The 20,779-nt window shown below is 43.2% G+C and overlaps 1 protein-coding gene across 4 annotated transcripts in view; it reads right to left on the bottom strand.

The window, feature by feature from the left end:
* The window catches only part of dazap1 (DAZ associated protein 1), a 28,069-nt gene extending 7,329 nt beyond the window's left edge, over positions 1–20,740 (bottom strand). For 2 of the 4 annotated variants that reach the window (XM_072482148.1, XM_072482147.1), the window contains exons 1-7: positions 20,501–20,739; positions 14,096–14,136; positions 13,101–13,267; positions 11,803–11,877; positions 8,823–8,933; positions 7,871–7,919; positions 2,546–2,628 (exon numbers count right to left, since the gene is read on the bottom strand). In XM_072482148.1, coding sequence (XP_072338249.1) covers positions 2,546–2,628; positions 7,871–7,919; positions 8,823–8,933; positions 11,803–11,877; positions 13,101–13,267; positions 14,096–14,136; positions 20,501–20,529 — 555 coding nt within the window. In that variant the 5' untranslated portion in view covers positions 20,530–20,739. Of the gene's footprint in view, positions 1–2,545; positions 2,629–7,870; positions 7,920–8,822; positions 8,934–11,802; positions 11,878–13,100; positions 13,268–14,095; positions 14,137–20,500 lie in introns of all 4 variants that reach the window. The other 2 variants (XM_072482146.1, XM_072482149.1) reach the window with 2 other exon arrangements.
* Between the last annotated feature and the right edge of the window lie 39 nt (positions 20,741–20,779).

Below are 20,779 nucleotides of genomic sequence, written 5' to 3' on the forward strand. Positions count from 1 at the left end.
ACTTCCATTCGGAACAGTTTGATAAAAATAGATTAATAGTCTAAATCTCACAAAGTGATACAAAAGATGCTGCTGAATTGAATGATTTGATTTTTCATCTAGCAAGCCAAAATGTTAATACTGGCCTTCACGGAATGGGAATTGTATCCGGTTAATGCAACGAGTTCTGTTTGAAGAATTAGTTCAGAATCCTCATTTCGTTTTTCTTCAAAAATGCAATTATGCTTTTATTATGTCAAAATTAAACCCATCTGAGATTTATCTGACTGTGAAAGACAGTATAAACGTTACTCATTTTCAGGCTATGACCTCATTTTACGCAATGGTTAAAATACTGTTTGGCACAATATTCCTGCACTTGATATTTTCAATGCTCATTATTATGCAAACAAGCTGTGCGCTAGTCAGTTCTAGCACTGTTAAGTACGTGCATGTAAAGCTTAGTTTTGTCACTAATCCAAAAATAACCTACTTCCCATCAGTTTTAAAAATTACTATTCTCTTTATAACACTGCTAATTGCACTGTAACCAAAAGGTATAATATTGGAAGGTTCTATGAGTGGGTTGGTGGAAAAAGTAGGGAGGAGCACTCAAGAATACCATTAAAATTATAGCATCTTGGCCTTGGAACAGCACAGATGTACTCAAATTTGAGACAGCACTCTGGGCAAAAGTTGAAACTACAAAATGATATCTCGATAAAGCATCATAAAAATCAACCCCCAATTATCATTCCAAGGCAGAATCTACAGCAAAGTCAACCTCCATCATTTCACTGCCCCATGTAGAAGAACCAAAATGGAATACACTTGTATTAACAAGGCACATCAATGCCAAGTGTTGGGGCATGAATTAAAATACAGCAATAATTTCCTTCACATCGAAGTGACAAAAGAACATGAATTATTCAATGGGGATTAAACCAGAAATTAAGGTGAACTGATTTGAAAAATGTATTGTGCTCAGATGGTACCCTACCCATTTTAGTCAATAAGTACCCCAAGTCAGATATAGAACAGGCAGGTACAAAGTAAAGCTCCCTCCACAGTGCACCTTTAGCTCAACATTGAGTAACCCTTCTGCATCAATGCAGCATTTCCTATTTCCAAAAATCTCCCTTCAGGCACCAGTTGTATATTAGTACATTAAGAACATATTTGTGCCCACTGGGGACTGGTTTCAGAATGCCCAGACTCCTAGCGAAGGACTCTTACAGACAGCAGATTTTCATCCTATGGTCTGCATTCAAACCCGTAGCAAAGGTAGCAAAAGGCTGTCCTCTTGGCAGAATCAGCGGGGAAAGAAGACCCTGTTGAGCTTCTGCATCGGCTATTTATCAAAAATTGCGTTCAACACTGGATGGTTATACTTAAGTTACAAAATAAACGGATCTCTTACGAAAACCTAGAAATGCATTCACTCTTCAATAAATCTTGCAGCGTGATTTATCAAGTTTGGATTTTGGGACTGGCAGACTAATTTTAAACATGCCTGGAAATGCCTCTCAGGAATACAACAGCGATGAACAATCAGCAACTGGGTCACTGCAGTGCTGTTATATGGCACAAGTAGACTGAATACTATGGCAGTTTCAAACTCTGACAAATGGTCAATAGAATCTTTAGAAGTTTTCAATGCTCTCATTGGTGACTGCCAAGTTGAGACAATGGCATTTTAAAAACCCTCTTTTGCCCAAAGTACTGAACGCATGCAAGGTTCAATATCTTTTGGAAACTGATTTACAAAATAACCCCACATTTTAAACTCAAATTGTGTTACAAGACCTGTGCCACACAGCTCATGTAAAACAAAACTAACACCAAAACATATCACCCATTTCCAAGTTAAGCAGCTTAATTTGCTGCTTTCCTATACATAAGAGTAAACACACATGTTGCGTTACAACACAGTATGAAGATCAAGCAAATGAGGCCACTTAACTGGGTTTTTACATTAAAGCAGGTTATTACTGACTAAAGTATACAGCAAGTGACCTCTGACAAAACAAAATAAAATTGACCACCAGTCCTTCAGCATGTCGACACAGATATGACTCTTAATATGAACACTACCAGTTTTCGCAACTCAAAAAAAAACTTGGTCACAAATTCTGTCCTTAAAAACATATCTGAAGGAGTGGTTTCTTAAACGGAGACTTAAATGATTAATACAGATTTCACCGGTCTTCTGATGAAAGCTAACTAATACAGCTAATTAAAACTAACGTGCAAGTAGCTAATAAATTCTGCTTAAATGCATGCAGACTCATTTCTTATATATGGGCATAATTAATTTAACTAAGTTCCACTGTTTTTGAAAAGTGATTTTGTACATATAATTATCAAAAGCATATAAGCATAAAATACAACTGATTTATTGCTTCTTCCACAGTAAATAGGATTAAAATCTGGATCCTTCTAAGAGTTAAGTTACCTCTTAACAGGATTCACTTCAATGCAGAGACCACACACTAACCCCAGTGAAATCTCCAGTCACCTAAGCCTCGGTTCAGTCTAAGGGTAAAATAAAACTACAACTACACACTTTTTTGCCCATGATGTCGTGATAATGCATGTTGACAGCCTGGTCCACTGATTGCTCGTCCTCGAAAGTAATAAATCCAAAACCTATCCAACGACGAAGAGTGAATCAAGGTAGCAGGGTGTAGTGACACAAAACAGGATGATGCACAGTATTAGGGCGGGGTAATTTACAGGATATCCCAGGGTTTCAGATAATTGGAAGCCTCTTCTGTGTTCAATCACTAACAAGGAGGACAAGTTTCAGCCAGTCAGGATTTCACCTACATTGAAGTACAGTAATTTACCAGTGGTAACTACTTATGGACCACAAAAATCCACAAACCACTTAATGATCCACATCGTTTCAAAGGAATTTTGGGGGTAGGGGAGGTTAACACCAAGTTGAGCTCCTGCTGTTCCATGAACATACTAAAGACCATTAAGATTTTTATTTTATTTTTTAAACTGCAATATAGTCTTGACCAACCATGAGCGCCAAAGGAAACTGACAAGACAAGTGAACATATGTTCTTGCTTCTCATCTCATTGTGCATATTTAAATACAAATCTATTTGCGATAGTGCGGCATCAGGTAAAAGTGATTTGTAAATACTGAGAATGCTTAAATCAATATTGAACCCGATTACATCCCTAGCAGCTGTGGGGGAGATTCTAAACAAAGGGTCCATGCGTCTTCCAGCAGAAAGTAGAGATTTCCAAGGAAGAGTTCTCCATGGGCAGGGTCCCATGTACCCCCTACCACCATACTGAGCTTATCAACAAACTCAGCTTCAGGTTTTTAATGATTATTTTCAGAAAGATCAAACACACCCATTTTTGTTAGCAAACTGGATTCATGAAACTACTTTAGCTAGCGTCCCTAGGTATATTTTGGCCATTAAATCTTAATGCAAGCTATTGGCCCTCATACATAAAAAAGGGATTCCTATGTCACAACAGGGTTAGTTACAGAATTTGATATTTTAACTATGTACGGGGATTCTAAATCAACACTGCACCGTAATAGGTCACCAACATAAGTAGCTTAGAACCTTTTAACATCAAATAATTGTCATACGTGAGGAGACTGGGACTATACTCATTGGAACTTAGAAGAACGAGGGAGGATCTTATAGAAACATAAGTGGCACAGTGGTTAGCACTGGGACTGTGGCGCTGAGGACCTGGGTTCGAATCCCGGCCCTGAATCACTGTCCTTGTGGAGTTTTCACATTCTCCCCATGTCTGCGTGGGTTTCACCCCCACAACCCAAAGATGTGTTGGTTAGGTGGATTGGCCACACTTAATTGGAAAATAAAAATAATTGGCTACTCTAAATTTATTTTAAAAAACATAAAATTATGAAGGGAATAGATAAGATAGAGGCAAGGAGGTTGTTTCCAGTGGCGAGTGAAACTAGAACTAGGGGGCATAGCCTCAAAATAAGGGGGAACTGACTTGGACTGAGTTGAGGAAGAACGTGTTCACCCAAAGGGTTGTGAATCAGTGGAATTCCCTGCCCAGTGAAGCAGTTGAGGCTACTTCGTTGAGGCAAAGATAATCTAAGGGTTACGGTGAGCGGGCGGGTAAGTGGAGCTGAGTCCACAAAAAGATCAGCCATGGTCTTATTGAATGGCGGAGCAGGCTCGAGGGGCCAGATGGCCTACTCCTGCTCCTAATTCTTATATCAAGCTACTATGTAGTGGAACAAGACTAAATGAACAGTACCTCCAAAAAACTAAAAATATGGACCTTGTTTGGCAGAAAAACATGCAGGACCTATGAAAAAATACTATACAATTAGCTAATGTTAATCATCAACTTGTAATATTATTTGGCATTCTTTAAAAAGGTGTAAACTAGATATACCCAGTCAGTACAAAATAAAAGGGGAATTGATGGAAGCACATGGCTTCAACAACATGGCTAAAATGTAGTGCAAGACGCATGGTCTGATACATTACCATTTTGTAATTGCCTGTGGTCCTCAACTATTTGACCATCTGGATACCATAACAGTTTAGTTAAAAGCCAAAAGAAAATAAGGAGGCCAGGGATAACAATAATACAAGTTTTAAAATTTAAAAGAAACTAATAGTGATGTTAAAATATAATTTTTAAATCATTTTCTGTTTTCAATTGACTTCTAGAAAATCACTGGTGAAACAACGATATAATTTTGGGGCCAACCAGTTTTATCTGAAACCCTGCGTTTTTCCTCTTGGTAGGCACATTGCTTTGCAGCTAGTGCTGACAGCAGCAACATAGTGCTTTAGCTTTATAAACCAAAACTAAAATATATACTACAGAAAGCACCCTCAAAGCTTATCCAACTGTGTTGGTCAGCCCAGAGAAGCTCTATTTAAAAACATTTGTTACACAAAGATACAGGCCAAAATGGTTTGCAGCAGGAAATTCTGCTGTCAGCAACAAGAGCAAATGATCAAAGATTGCAGTTCCCAGACAGACATATCCCATCCCTCCTGTGTAGAACTGGCCTGTACCTGTGTGATACAACTTATCACAAACCTAGAGAAGAAAATCTAAAGAGATAAGTTAATTACATTGAACCAAGGCACATTCATGTTTCTTAACATTACTGTACTTAAATTTGGCTAAATACATATGTAAATTATGATACTTAAGTAACAAAGTAAAGAAACTAAGACTGAAGACTAATTAACTTACGTATATATTCGACATAAATATCTTGAAAATGAGTATCCAAAATAAATGAATGGATTCAGATGACAAACCAGTGACAGAATTTACTACTGTGAAGACCATTGTACTGTCTTTAGATTAGATTTTAAAAGTGGTCAGCAAACAAAAATAATAGTTGACAGAACAAATTTTAACCATTGATTGGTCAATTACCATATCCATCTTGGTCAAAAATGAAGTTGGAGAACGTGATCCCCTTCGGTAAAATTTAAAAAGTACTCAATTCATTAGAACATTGAAAAATATGCTCAATGATGCATGGTGCTCATAAACTTGGAACCTATCATTTTAGCAAGCACATTTAACTGGTATGGAATGTTTTGCACATGCAGATCCTTCAAAAAAAGGCTCTCATAAATGTCAAATGGACTCTTAGCAATTTACAGTTCAATAGGTAACTAAAAGCAAGCTCACCCTACATAACATTTCAAAGAATTTACAGCTTAAAGGCTTTAAGCTGCTGCAATTTACCTGATCATACGCAGTCAGCTAATTTCTGAACCACACCAGCTTTGGGTGTTTCCACTCAACTTAATTTACCAATGTCTTTTTCAGCCGATAATCAAACCATTGAAGTTTCACAGACGACACACTTACCACATGGCTGGATACTATTTCCTTCCAATGAGATAGCTTGGACTTAATTAATTGTGGCGTTGCATTGTAACATCCAAGAATATTCAGCACAGGAATATACTAGGAGTGGGCGCGGGGGGGGGGGGGGGGGGGGGGGGGGGGCACACCATAGCAATCCATCTGATCATATAGAAAATATATTCCATGACTCAAATTATCCCTCCAACTACTTATCTAGCTCTTGAATTTACTCATGCAATCAGTCCTCAATGCCCGACCTGAAAGCTCATGTTGTCCATTTACGGCCGCCATAGATAGTCACCAATATTGGTTTACTTTCTCCCCTTCAGGGTACCATTTCCCTTCAATGTACTAATGTTTGATATTGCCAAGATGGCGCTGCTACCACTATGCTTTCATATTTAGCCACTTCAATTATACAATATTTGGTTAAAATCCCAGCTTGCTAAAGGTTAGTACTGTGTTCAGTCAAGTCACTGGCCACAACATGGAAATGGAGGGGTGGTGCCTTGGTCAGAAGGGAAGGACAGACACCATCATTGTGGCACCTCAAATGTAAAAACCGCAGAGATAACACAATATCCTGGTTACCAAAATCATACAAATGTGAAAAATTGACTTGCATATTCGGCTGTGACCTTTTGAACATTAGTATTTTCTTTAGCTGGAGCACACCACTTGCGCTGTAGACATGACAACAGTCCCCATTATGGGCTTGGAGGTGAGGAGAACAGCACATAAATCCACTACAAAGTATTTCATCCAACAGCATGGCTAAGAACTTGCACTTCAAATGGCGAGTAATACTGAATCAGGGTTCAAGCTCAGGCATTCCAAAATAATAAATATTCTGCAACCCAAACCACTGCCTGCCCATTATATTATAATGAAATAGCTCTGAGCCAATCAAATTTAAAAAAGACCCTCATAAAACCTCATATGAAGAAGTGAAACCTTATGAATGTAATGGGATTGAGCATGGAAAAACAGTGGAATAGTCCTGACTACAAGAAACAAACTCAAAGGACAAAATGTTCCATATATATTAGAAGAACGAATGTACATTTATAACACATTTCACTATTTCAACAAATAAAACACTTTTGGAGTGTGGTCACTACGAGGAAACATGGCAACCAAATTGCACAGTGCAAGGTCCCACAAGCCACAGTAAGATAAACTGTTTCAGTGATATTGGTGGAGGGATAAATGTTGAGTCAAGACACTGGGGGAAATTCCCTGCTCTTCTGTGGGATCATCTACGTTCACCGAAGGGACAGATGGGGGCCTCAGTTAAAAGCCACATCCAGCTTCCAAAACTCCTTCAAACCCGCACTCGCACTAAGTGTCAGCTTGAATTGTGTTTGGGTCTCTTGGGCTGAGGCATGACTCCATTATATGCATAAAATCACAATAGGGAAGCTCATTTCTGTAGGCTAATTCACAACTTTACTGGTTTAAGATGTCACACTCTTTGTTTAAAACCGTACAACTATTTACTTTGTTTCCACAGATCACTTGCCCAAAATTAAATTGCACAATAATCTGGCAAACAAATTTTAATACTCAGGTCATACAAGGAGCAACATTTCACAAAGTTCAATAGGATGCAGGAGTCTTCCAGAGGCATATTAAATCTCTGATGAAGAGTTTACTTAATTCAGGATTTTATTCCACAGCAACAAACCGTTACTGGGAAAGGGGGAAAATTGGCAGTCTGCTCAAGAAACTATTGTAATATCGTGTTACAATTGACGTTTCTAATAGTGCTTTATGAAACGCATGTTTTTGCCAGGTAACTGACTTAACATGCTAACCTTCCTCCAATGGCTAAAATTTAAATATTTCTCATTTTTGTTTGTCAAATGAAATTAACAATGGCTTTTAAGAGAAAAGGATTGGAAAATAGAGTCATATAAACATTTCTGAGAACCCATATTGAAAAGTACTGTATGGCTTAAGGGACAGTTTGTCATCTGAATTTGATAGATGGATTAAATCAACAACAAAGTGGATCAGCCTTTACCTCGGGGCCTCTGCTTCTCGGCATCATAGATCATTACCACTTCAGAGACCTAAAAGAAACAATCAAAATATCAAAAGCAGCAAGACAGACAGGTAATGCAGACACATGGACAGAAGACAAAGTCGAGAAATTTCCATTTGGACAAAATCAGTTAACTCATTCCCTTTTATGGTTTTTTGTTATATTCCTCAATCAAGGTGTATTAATCAAATAGAAACAAATGTTACTTATTTTCCCCTCAAACCAAAAATGGAATCACTGCTCCATTCAATAGCAATGGGGGAAGTAACTCCAGTATATACAGAAACATTAGGAAAACTAAACACTAAAAGTAAACAGCACAAGACATGGAACTGCTCTGTGGATCTATCTGCAAGCTGCCAAACCAGACAGAGCATCATAGTTGATTATGGCCCTCTGTCAGTCCACATTCTGTTATCATAGATTGAGGATTGGTCCATGGACACTGAACAGAGAGCCGGAATAAATATGACATTTTTGGGTTGCAGAGCACCTCATGGGTCAGTGATAGCGCATCACAGCTATTTACCACCCATGACAGATGAGGGGATTAGGTGTAATGTATCCAGGTTTGCTGGCGATACGTTAGGTGGGAAAGAAAGCAGTGAGGAAGGTTACAAGGGCATCTATACAGGTTGAGCAAGGATAAACGGGCATTTTCAAATTACAGGCTGTGCCATGAGGCACAGATAAGAGACCGGTAAACAATGACGTCAAAGGGAAGCAGATACGATGGTGACTTTTAAGGGGTGCCTTGACAAATACATGAATAGGAGGGAATAGAGGGATATGGTCCCCGGAAGGGTTAAGACAGGCAGCATGGTCAGCGCAGGCTTGGAAGGCCAAAGAGCCTGTTCCTGTACTGTAATTTCTTTGTTCTTAAAAATATCATTTTGAATAGGGACAAGTGTGAACATGACAAATTACTCACCACTCCAAACCTTTTGAAGTAATCCCTGAGCTCTGTCTCACTGCAGTTGTGAGGAATTCCACCAACAAATACCTTCTTTGATTTATTGCTGCTCTGGTTTTGTGAACCCTTCTGCAACAGACAAAAAACATTTAGAAAATGGCAACAATAACTGTTCGTACTTTGAAAAAAATAATTAATGATATGATCGTCGCTGACCAGGCCAGCATTTATTGCCCATCCCTAGTTGTCCCCAAGAAGGTGGCGGCGAGCTGCCTTCTTAAAGGACTACAATACCGGAGGTGTAGGGTACACCCACAATGCTGTTAAGGAGGGAGTTCCAGGATTTGGGCCTGGCAACAGTGGAGGAACAGTGATATATTTCCAAGTCAGGATGATGAGTAACTGGTGGGGAACTTGTCCTAGATGGTAGTGGTCACAGGTTTCGAAGATGCCCAAGGAGCCTTGGTGAGTTCCTGCAGTGCAACATGTAGATGGCATTCGGTGGTGTAGGGATAGAATGTTTGTGGAAGGGGTACCAATCAAGCAGGCTACTTTGTCCTGGATGGTGTTGAGCTAGAGTGCTGTAGTGACTCAGATAAATATTTAAAACATTCAGAAAATGTGATGGTTTACGAGCAACCTGAAAGTAATCAGTCCTCGAGTCATGACCATCAGTCCTGCAGCTGATATTTCATTCCCTGACACCATGAATGAAGCTGGAAATTTTCATTAAAATTAGGCAACAGAATATTCAAAGTAAAGCATTTCAATGCATATTTGTGGAGGACAAAACTATGAATTGCTGTAGGTTTACCACAATTATAAGGTTTCCCAAATCTGTTCCGAGGCATCTCGCATTCTGGGAATGCAAGCACAGGGAGAACACTTGGTTCACGACGCAAAGGCGTTTGTGGGAGGTGCACTTTTTGATATTACTTTTTTGGGTATACCTTTGCCCTTGTCCAATGGATCGCTTCGAGTTGAAATGGTGTGAAAAATCAAGTGCAAAATCAAAACTGCAGGAGCAGCCAAAAAAGAAAAATCGATGATGGCGAATGGTATACAAGAGTTGGGATCTGCATTATTTTGTGACTGAACAGAAACAAAGACCATTACTTCCAGCAGCAGCCATGGAGTGAATGGTCGCACACAAGGCAGCTCCAGCTCAAAAGGGTTGAATAGAGCTCTTTTTAACCCGAAAGTGGGGAATTGAGACAGGAAAGTGTAGCTGGTGAAGTTACACCCAGGAGTGGCATGTCTGGTGGATATCAGACCCAGCAGAAGGTTAAAGACCTGGCCAAGGAACTGGAGGAGACCTATGGCACACTAGCAATTGGGTAGATGGTGGAGAGGGAAGGACTGTCGCAATTTGAAAAACCCCAGATGGAGCAGTTGATGCCATTCAATAGAGAAGAGTTCAGCGAGCAGCGAAAGGAGATGCAGGAAGATCAGGACATTGGAGCGGAACTGGTGAAAAGGCGCACCGGGTTCAACAAGGCCAAAACGGTTCGTTACCGAAGGCAAATCTGGTGTGGGGTACTGTACCCAGCACAACCGTGGGTGACTTTTGAAAGACAGGGATACTACTTTGAACCCCCAGAGGTGGTCAATGACTTCATCAGAGACCATAAACTGGGGGAGAACTGAATGTCAATAGGCGATGGAGGAACTGGAACAACAGAGATCGGAAGATGTGGGTAGTGTGGGGGTGGATAATTTTGTGGTTGTGAGTGTTTGCTAAGATGCATCTCCGGGTGAAGGATAGGTTGAAAAAGAAATGGGTAAGTCAAGTATTTTGGGGTTTGATTCAAAGTAGCGGGGTTTGCCATCCTGCTGAGCAAAAGGACGGGGTTTTAGGTGCCAAAGAAGTGCGGGGGGTGGGGGAAGAGAGGAGGACGTGATACTGAACGGGGTGTATAGCTGGTGGTGCTAGTGAATGTCTACGCGCCGAATTGGGACGTGGGGGTTGTGGTAGGTTTGTTGGAAGCGGCTCCAGACCTGGACACGCATCAGTTGATTATGGGTGGTGATTTTAATTGCGTGCCGGAACCAAGGGTGGACAGGTCAAGCCCCAAGTCAATGGGGAGGTTGAGGATGGTGAAGGAGCGAATAGGGTTTATGGAAATGATGGGAATGGTGGACCCGGAGATTTAAGAACCTGGGGGAGAGGGAGTACTCTTTCTTGCATGTATACAAGGTATACTCCAGAATTGACTTTTCTGTAGTGAGCCGAATGGTGTTGGTGGGGGCAGAGGAAGCGGGAATGGCGATCTCAGATCATGCACCGCACTGGCTGGAGGTTAGACTTAGCTGAAGGTTGGATTGACCATGCTAAATTGCCTCAGCGTTCAAAAGGTGAGGTGGGGTTGCGGGGATAGGGCAGGGATGGTGTGCTCCTTCGGAGGGTTGGTGCCGACTCGATGGGCCGAATGGCTGCCTCTGCATTGTAGGGATTCTGTAGCAGGTTATGAAATATTTGGTGCATATTAATGTATTTAATCGTATTTGTGTGGCCATAGTTTGTGCGAATGCCCAATTTCAGTCTTGCAGCCAACTAAGATTAAGGAGGGCCACATCACTAGCCTAGGTTACCGATCACTGCCCTTTGTAGTGTCTCCAAGGTGATTTCCTCTTAATTGCAAATACTAAGTTCCTTCTCATTCCCTGCAAGTTACCCACGATAACTGAAACCGAGGACGTGAGCAGTACACAGTAATGTCTCCACTCTGTGGCATGATGGACTGGGCCGCCAACCCTTGCTACAGCAGTAAAAAGTTTTAAAACAAGGTTTACACATGAATAAACACAAACTGATCCTTTTTCTTTCCAAAAGCGAGTGGGGATTATATATAATTGAGACAATTTACTGAATTCACGTTTCTACGATACCTACAATCTAGCACAGAGTACAGAATCCTTCGGTACACTCAGAGCAAGCAGTTTCAGTGTGGTCAACACCATAAAGTCGAAGGCTTAGCACTTTCTGCCCAATACTTACTCCCCATCCACCACCTTCTTTTGGTTTTGGTTTTTCTTGCTGCATGGAACGAGGTGTACATGGCTTTGGATCAATCTACAAAAACAAAATAAAAACATACAAATGTACCAAAACCCCGCTGATTTATAAGTACAAGTAAAACCAGGAACAAACTCAATGGTATTTTTAAATTGTTTTGGGGGGGGGGGGGGGAGGAGGAAAGAGAGAGAGAAGAAGAAGAAGAGAGAGAGAAGTCCTAGAGTTCAATCCTGAAGCCTCACTTCCTTCCTTTAAAGCCTACTTCTTTTGGGAAAGCCTTTGGCCATCTGACCCAATATCACCTTGTGCGGCTGTTTCAAATTTTACTTTATAACGCTATGAAGCCTCTTTGGACTCAAGTTGTTGTTGCCGAACTGTGATTTTCACGGTTATTTCAATAGATCTTAACCTATGCATCTTAACCCATAAACATTAATCTACTTCATACTACATTAAAAGCATCTACTTAAAAGCAAATTAGCATTCAGGATGCTGCATTAGAGGTACATTTGATGTTGATACAACTATTATTTCAAAAGAGAGCAATTACATCAGCTAACAAAAAACAGACTCTGCAAACCTTTCCTAAATTTGGTCACAAATGCACTTGCACTGAGTTTTACTACATGGTAGTTACTATACTTCAAAGCTATGAACCAAATGTCCAATACTTTCAACCATTAAGGCTTAAATAATATCTTATAGCTACAATGTGGCTATAAATTTGTATCTCACAATTGTGCTTTATTTTTGTACATCATGAAATCTAACATTACCCAAACTGCTAATCTAAAATATCTATATAAAAATTGACATGTATAGCTCCAGTGCTACAAAAGGATGGTCTAATCAGCCAGTAGTCGTTGCAGATCTGCCCTCATGATTATCCCAAGCAGACTAGTCTGAACCAGCCCAAAAAATGTAATTTTGGAACTTCCAAGACACAGGACTGGCATCATACAAATCATTTGAATTGATGAGGAGTTTATTGTAGCAAGATTTTAATTTCAAGACACAATGCTATATGCCGGGGACGGGGAGACGACAACACGAGTGTGAAACCGCCAAGCTAATTAGCAGAGTATATGAATAATTTTAGGAATATGATTAAATAGCAAGTGAAAGGTAACAAGGTCAAATACTCACCAGAAAATCAGTTTTTTTTACTATTTTGTATGTGGATAGTTCAAGTTCTAGGATACTTTCAAATAGCAATTTAAATCCTACTTAACCATTGAAAAATATTAATTAGAAATTTTAAAAAAAAAAAATCAACTTACTGTTCTTCCATCAAGATTATGAGGTCTGCTGGCTAGTACTATGCCCACGCAATTTGGATCCTTGAACTTCACAAATCCAAAACCTCGAGACTGATTTGTCATCTTATCTTTCATTATTACACAATCAACCACCTCCCCATATTGGGAAAAGTAGTCACGGAGAGTCTCTGTTAAAATATTAAAAATTGAGTCATAAATTCAGCTTTTCTTCACTTTGAACAGCTACCACAGCCAGCAAAAGCGTTTCCCAATCCAAAAATTGGTATAATAGGAAGATATTAAGTAAAAACAATTTAGACAGTTGGTTTCATGTTGCCCACTTCACATCTTCAAGTTCTGAGATCCAAACACAGGACTACAAAATTCAAGTTCCTGAATACGCAGTACAATTCTCTGGCATTCAAACTATTCAGTGTCACAGCTCAAAGATTGAGATCCCTAGATATGCGCGGTCTGAAAACGTAAATTGAAAGATTCACTTTGAGCATTCAACGTTGGCTTATGGCATTATTTCACTTGCATACAGCTTGGAATCGTTACTAATCGAAGTTGGCTAAGCCCTCCCCACTAGACAACAAAAGAAATCAACGGTGCTAATGTTTCATGACCACACCACGTTAAAAGTAACCTAACTTCAATCATGGGGGCAGCACAGTGTTTAGCACTGCTGCCTCATAGCGCCAGGGATCTGGGTTCAATTCCGGCCTCTGCTGACCTGTGCGGAGTTTCCACTTTCTCCCCTTGTCTGAGTTTCCTCCGGGTACTACGGTTTCCTCCTACAGTCCAAAGATGTGCAGGTTAGGTGAATTGGCCGTGCTAAATTGTCCCTTAGGTGTCCAAAAGATTAAGTCAGGAACTGGGCTATGGGAATAGGGTGGGGCGGTGCTCTTTCAAAGGGTCGGGCGAGACTCGATGGGCCAAATGGCCTCCTTCTGCACTGCAGGGATTCTATGATTAGCAAAGCTATTAGCACAAGTAGGAAAACAGCAACCTACCCTGTGTAGTGTTCCAGTCAAGACCACCCACAAACAGCTTCCTGAAATATAAAATACCAGTGTTAGCATTTTCCTCGATCTTGACATGTCTATTCAATATTCATAATAGAAATGATACGCAATAGGATGTTAGAACAAGAATAAGACCATGACTATTAACATTGGTGCACAAATGCAAGATGAACACTCTAACTTTACATGTTCAAGTTAGTTTAATTTTATTGCCAATCCAACAGGTTTGCAAAGAAATTACAACAGAAAATAGGCCAATGAGCCCAACCATTCTGTGGTTACCTATCATAAATGGGTTTTAATCCCATGAATCTTCAATATACACTAAATGAATAAAAATGAAATGAAAATCGCTTGTCACAAGTAGGCTTCAAATGAAGTTATTGTGAAAAGCCCCTAGCCGCCACATTCCGGCGGATGTTCGGGGAGGCTGGTACAGGATTTGAACCGTGCTGCTGGCCTGTCTTGGTCTGCTTTAAATGCCAGCTCTTTAGCCCTGTGCTAAACCAGCCCCTAGTCTGCAATTAGAGGTCTAAACAAATACCTATCAAGGAAATTTTCCCCCAAAAGCATCAAATTAAACTATAATTAATTTTATTCAGGATGACAATAAGCTAACAAAACATTAAATGACAACCCTAGTTGTTCCGCATTTATCTAAGGTGCCAGCCATTAGTTATATCTATTTTACATTCTAAAATTACCTATTATACAAGTATCCTAGGAAAATAATTATTAGAATTTGCCCAAATCCTACAGCTAATCCTACATCTGGATGAGGTTATCAGAATTTGCATGCATTATCAGTTACTGGCCAGAACCAGTGTGGAAACTACATTCTCACAACAGTATCAGGTATTTGTCACAACAAAGGAAATACCCAAGCAGTATCACTTAACTACTTGAGATTGTCTACATCTTCCTGTTTCTTTTGTAATTTTAACTGCATAACAGTTAAATCAGACAGCCATTCGGACAGTCTGGAGGTTGGGCGAAAAGGAACTCGCTTTAATATACATTCTGGGTATCATGTGATATAACTCTCAAAAAAACGTATCCGAAATATCAGGGAACAGCCCTTCTAAGGTTAGAACTCACAAGGACAGTCGGAAGTCCAACATCTACAGAGGCCAAGTTTGATCACCTTGGGTCTGCAAGAAACCAGGTTGTATGAATCAATTGTATAACCGTAATAGTTATTACACCACTGCTGTCAGAGAAATAAACTTGCGTTTGGACAACATACATGGACCTGAATCAAGATGAATTAATTATTTAACTGTTTAAGATTTCCCAACAATGTTGAATTTAAATGACATAACTACGTTAACCAATCTTGTTTTGGGGGATCTAATTACATGCTACTATTTCAAGTAGATATATCAGAAAAATGCCTGCTCCCAAGCAACCAGCATGACTGGTTTTAATAGCAACATGAAAACAAATCACAATCCATGTTGGCAGACTTGGTCAGAGGTAAACCTTGGTCAGGAGACAAAACATTTTCCTTTCCTCAAATGGGGCCACAGCATGTTTTACCTCCCTGTGAGCGTACAGGTGTTGAGGCCTTGGTTTCAGATCTCATCAGAAACACAGCACTGCCAACAATGTAGCATATTTTTAAAGGACTGTGCCAAATGGCAGTCTTGTACACACATGTCTACTCACTAGGTCCCGCTAACATATCACTCACATGCTTGCTAATCCACAGGAAGGAAGATTTAAAATTCAACGATGCATTTAATGAAATCCCTCAATTGTCTCGTAATTTGTTTTTTAAACCTCCACCAGCCACTGCCTTCACCTCCCTGCCAAACTATCCAAGCCACCTTCATCTCTCTCCCTGGCAGCCAATGCAAAGCATGGTGGCTCTTCTCAACCTCATGACCTCACAGCACCACGAACCAGGGTTCTGTTCCGACCTTGGGTGACTGCGTGGAGCTTGCGTGTTCTCCCCCAGGTACTCCTGTAGCCTCCTATAGTCCAAAGATGTGCAGGTTAGGTGGATTGATCGATGCGCAGTGGATAGGGCAGGGGTATGGGCCTAGGTAGTGTTCTTTCAGAGGGTCAACAGCCTCATTCTGCCCTATCGGGATTCTAAATCTTCCAACCACGTATCTGTTCCAAGGCCATCTATTTCTAAAACTAACACTGCCAAACGCCACTCACGCTTCAGGCCATCCACTGCTGAACCCCCACTCAAACCTGTGATTCTGGAATTGACATCTCCCACATTCTATCTTCTGTAAACTCTTTTTTTCCCTGTCCCAACAATACTAAATTCTAATCATCCAAATTCACTGACCCATTAAGCAACACCTCAAATTAAAAATTCCCACCTGCATTTCCATGACCCCCCACCCCTACAAGATATGGGGCTGGTTTAGCAGTGGGCTAAACAGCTGGCTTGCAATGCAGAACAATGCCAGCGGCGCGGGTTCAATTCCCGTACTGGCCTCCCCGAACAGGCGACGGAATGTGGCGACTAGGGGCTTTTCACAGTAACTTCAGTGAAGCCTACTTGTGACAATGAGCAATTAATATTATTGATGCTCCTCTGGCCTTTCGCGCCACCTCGATTTAAACACCTGACCGCTGTGCCTTCAGCTGCCAAGGCCCTGGGAGCTGGAACTTACACTCAAAACCTGTCCTTGCCTCTTCTTTGAGACACTCCTTAAGCCCTACCTCCTTGATCATTCATATACATTATACGGCTCCAAAGTGTTGCATTTTTTAAAATTTTGAATCTAGAATACCAAATTCTTTTTTCCCCCAATCAAGGGGCAATTTAGCACGGCCAATCCACCTAGTCTGCACATCTTTGGGTTATGGAGGCGAGACCCATGCAGACATGGGAAGAGTGCAAACTCCATGCGGACAGTGACACGGGGCCCGAATCGAACCTGGATCCTCTGCAGCAGTGCTAACCACTGCGCCACCGTGCTGCATTCTGTCTGTTAACACCCCTGATGCGGGTGGCACAGTGGTCGGCACTGCTGACTCACAGCACCGACCTGGGATCGATCCCAGCCCCTGTCCGTGCGGAGTTTGCACATTATCCCCGTGTTTGTGTGACTGCAGGATAGGTGGATTGGCCACATTAAATTTGCCCCTTAATTGGGTACTCTAAATTTGTTTTTAAAAAGATAACACTCCTGTGAATTAAGTACCTTAGGAGGTACTTTACCTCTACTGGTCTGTATGTTACCTCCCCCAAAACTAGTTGCCCAGGTGATATTTTGAGATGATTCTCTCATCACTGGAAAGGTCTACACAAACTCATTTTGGACATTCACAATAATACTTTGTGGAGTTCTTCCTTCAAGTCAGGTGGAATGTCAAATCAAAACCACCTTGTGTAATGTAAGAATTAAACCTTGCTCTTACAGAGAACAATTAAGAGTCTTTTGCATATTCACTTGAGCTCTAGGCAACAAAAACATTTTTACAGCCATTTAACAAATCTCAGCAAACTGGATAAACAAATACTTTTAAAAATATACAATTCATCACACCAGTATTTCCTCATTGTTGCAGGACATTCAGTTCCCAAAGCAACTGCCATTCACTTCCATTCACACCTGCTGCAGGCCCAACTTTTGTTTGTTTAATTGTTCCATCACCGCCCCCTTGTCTTGCACCATCATCCCTTTTGTCATTTAATCTCCTGCTTTTCAGCCTATCTGTTTCCCTCCCCTGCATTTGTACTTGCTTAAAGCCTGTTACATCATTAACTTTTTGAAAGGTCACTGGCTTGAAACATTAACTTTGTTTCTTTCTAGATTCTGCCTGACCTGCTCACCAGCAATATGTTCCTATTTCTAATTTCCAGCACCCACGGTATTTCCCCTTTTGTAACTTGCACATGAATGAAATGAATGAAAATCGCTTATTGTCACAAGCACACTTCAAATGAAGTTACTGTGAAAAGCCCCTAGTCGCCACATTCCGGCGCCTGTTCGGGGAGGCTGTTACGGGAATTGAACCGTGCTACTGGCCTGCCTTGGTCTGCTTTCAAAGCCAGCGATTTAGCCCTGTGCTACACAGCCCCTATGTCACCCAAATCGTGCTCCTCTCGCTCAATCAACAACCCAACAAAATATATTTCATTGCATGCTAAGGAAACTAGGCATGAACACAAATGGCTCGTATTTCCCTCGTCTCAACAAAAAAAAAAAAAGAGCTGTTCAAAGTACCATTCTCATCTGGACACTCTCAAAAGCGTGGAATAATCCCGGAGGGCACACCAGGCAATCACTCAAAAGCAAAACGCTGGGGGGAGAATAAAGACTCAGGTGTGGCAGCATCTGTGGAGGAGTGGCGTTGGACCCGAGATGCCAACCGTTTCGCTGCCCACAGAGGCCGTCAAACCCGGCCGAGCCTCTCCAGCGTTTTCTGTTTTCCACGCCACATTGCTCATTTTCGTGCAGCACCACAGGCGAACACCCCTGCACCATAGCATGCAAGACCGAGCATTTCACAACCGGCAAAATCACACTCGAGGTTCAGTGAATAATTTAACACGAGGTGGGGAGGGAGATGACGTTTAAATTGCGAAACAGTTCAAGCGGTACAAGAGAGCACAGCTCTGAAATACAATTACCTACACACGTTATATATGATCGCATATCACCAAGGTTTAATTGTGTCAGGCGTTTGACACTTCCACCGGGAGAGCAGACTTGAAATTCGCCCCCCCGAAGGTTACATCCACATGGCAGAACACGTGGCGGGGGCAGCATTTTAAACATGTCCTAATTACACGACTAAAACCTTTAGCAAATATCGGGTACTTATTGGGGAGGGGACAAGAGAACAGAAGGAAAAGGGGGATGATATAAAGGTTATAACTGATGTGGGTCTCATTTGTTGCTGGTTGGGCTGCACGTGTGGGGGGTAGACTTGTGCCCCCGGCCATGTTTCTCTTTCTCTCCCCACATCGTGCTTCAAATTGAGCATCAATATTCACAAAAATCAAAGAGAGATTGGGGGTTGTGAGTGAGAGAGATGGGGGGGGGGGGGGGGGGTTGTGAGTGAGAGAGATGGGGGGGGGGTTGTGAGTGAGAGAGATGGGGGGGGGGTTCTGAGTGAAAGAGATGGGGGGGGGGGTTCTGAGTGAGAGAGATGGGGGGGGGGGGTTCTGAGTGAGAGATGGGGGGGGTTCTGAGTGAGAGAGATGGGGGGTTCTGAGTGAGAGGGGGGGGGGTTCTGAGTGAGAGGGGGGGGTTCTGAGTGAGAGGGGGGGGGGTTCTGAGTGAGAGGGGGGGGGGTTCTGAGTGAGGGGGGTTCTGAGTGAGGGGGGGGGGGTTCTGAGTGAGAGGGGGGGGGTTCTGAGTGAGAGGGGGGGGGTTCTGAGTGAGAGGGGGGGGTTCTGAGTGAGAGGGGGGGGTTCTGAGTGAGAGGGGGGGGTTCTGAGTGAGAGGGGGGGTTCTGAGTGAGAGGGGGGGGTTCTGAGTGAGAGGGGGGGTTCTGAGTGAGAGGGGGGGGTTCTGAGTGAGAGGGGGGGGTTCTGAGTGAGAGGGGGGGTTCTGAGTGAGAGGGGGGGGTTCTGAGTGAGAGGGGGGGTTCTGAGTGAGAGGGGGGGTTCTGAGTGAGGGGGGGGAGGGGGGGTTCTGAGTGAGGGGGGGGAGGGGGGGTTCTGAGTGAGGGGGGGGGAGGGGGGGTTCTGAGTGAGGGGGGGGAGGGGGGGTTCTGAGTGAGGGGGGGGAGGGGGGGTTCTGAGTGAGGGGGGGGAGGGGGGGTTCTGAGTGAGGGGGGGGAGGGGGGGTTCTGAGTGAGGGGGGGGAGGGGGGGTTCTGAGTGAGGGGGGGGAGGGGGGGTTCTGAGTGAGGGGGGGGAGGGGGGGTTCTGAGTGAGGGGGGGGAGGGGGGGTTCTGAGTGAGGGGGGGGAGGGGGGGTTCTGAGTGAGGGGGGGGAGGGGGGGTTCTGAGTGAGGGGGGGAGGGGGGTTCTGAGTGAGGGGGGGGGAGGGGGAGAGGGGGAGGGGGGGGAGGGGGAGAGGGGGAGAGGGGGGAGGGGGGAGGGGGAGGGGGAGGGGGAGGGGGAGGGGGAGGGGGGGGGGAGGGGGGGGTAAGAGGCGACCCCGAGAGACGGCGACATCGCCCGAAAAAATAAACTCTTGAGTCCCGGGAGAAAGCCCCCGGTTTTAATCAGAAGAAATTAATAAAATCCCGCTCCTGCCTCCCTCTTTGACCTTCACAAGGCGCCATTACCGCCCCCCCCCCCGCGGCGTCAATAATGGGGGGGGGGGGGTAAACAAACACCTCGGTATTTACCGGGGGGGGGGGGGGGTCCGCTCTTAACGGCTGCCCGCGCACGAGGGAGCGAGAGGGGGGAAACTTTGAGGGTCTCCAAACTCAAGCGGAGGCTTCGGGGCCTAGTCCCCGGCGCTTACCCGATCTCGTCGCCGCCCTGGTTGTTCATGGCGGCGGCTGGGGATGAAACGGGGCTGTCGGCGCGGCTCGACGGCAAATCGGCTTCTCGGTGTGGGTCAGCCGTTTTCTCCGATTTTGTTTTAATTTCTCCTCCTGTCTGTTTCTATCTCTCTCGCGGCTCCGGGCTCGGATCGATCAAGGGCTCGTCCTCCTGTTGGCTGCCTGGCGCCTGCGCTTCGCCGACAGAGAGAGAGGCGTGGGGGAGGGGGGGGGTGGGGAGGGCGGTGGGGGCGGGGCGA

This window comes from Scyliorhinus torazame, chromosome 18, assembly GCF_047496885.1.
Source record: "Scyliorhinus torazame isolate Kashiwa2021f chromosome 18, sScyTor2.1, whole genome shotgun sequence".
Taxonomy (NCBI): Eukaryota; Metazoa; Chordata; class Chondrichthyes; order Carcharhiniformes; family Scyliorhinidae; genus Scyliorhinus; species Scyliorhinus torazame.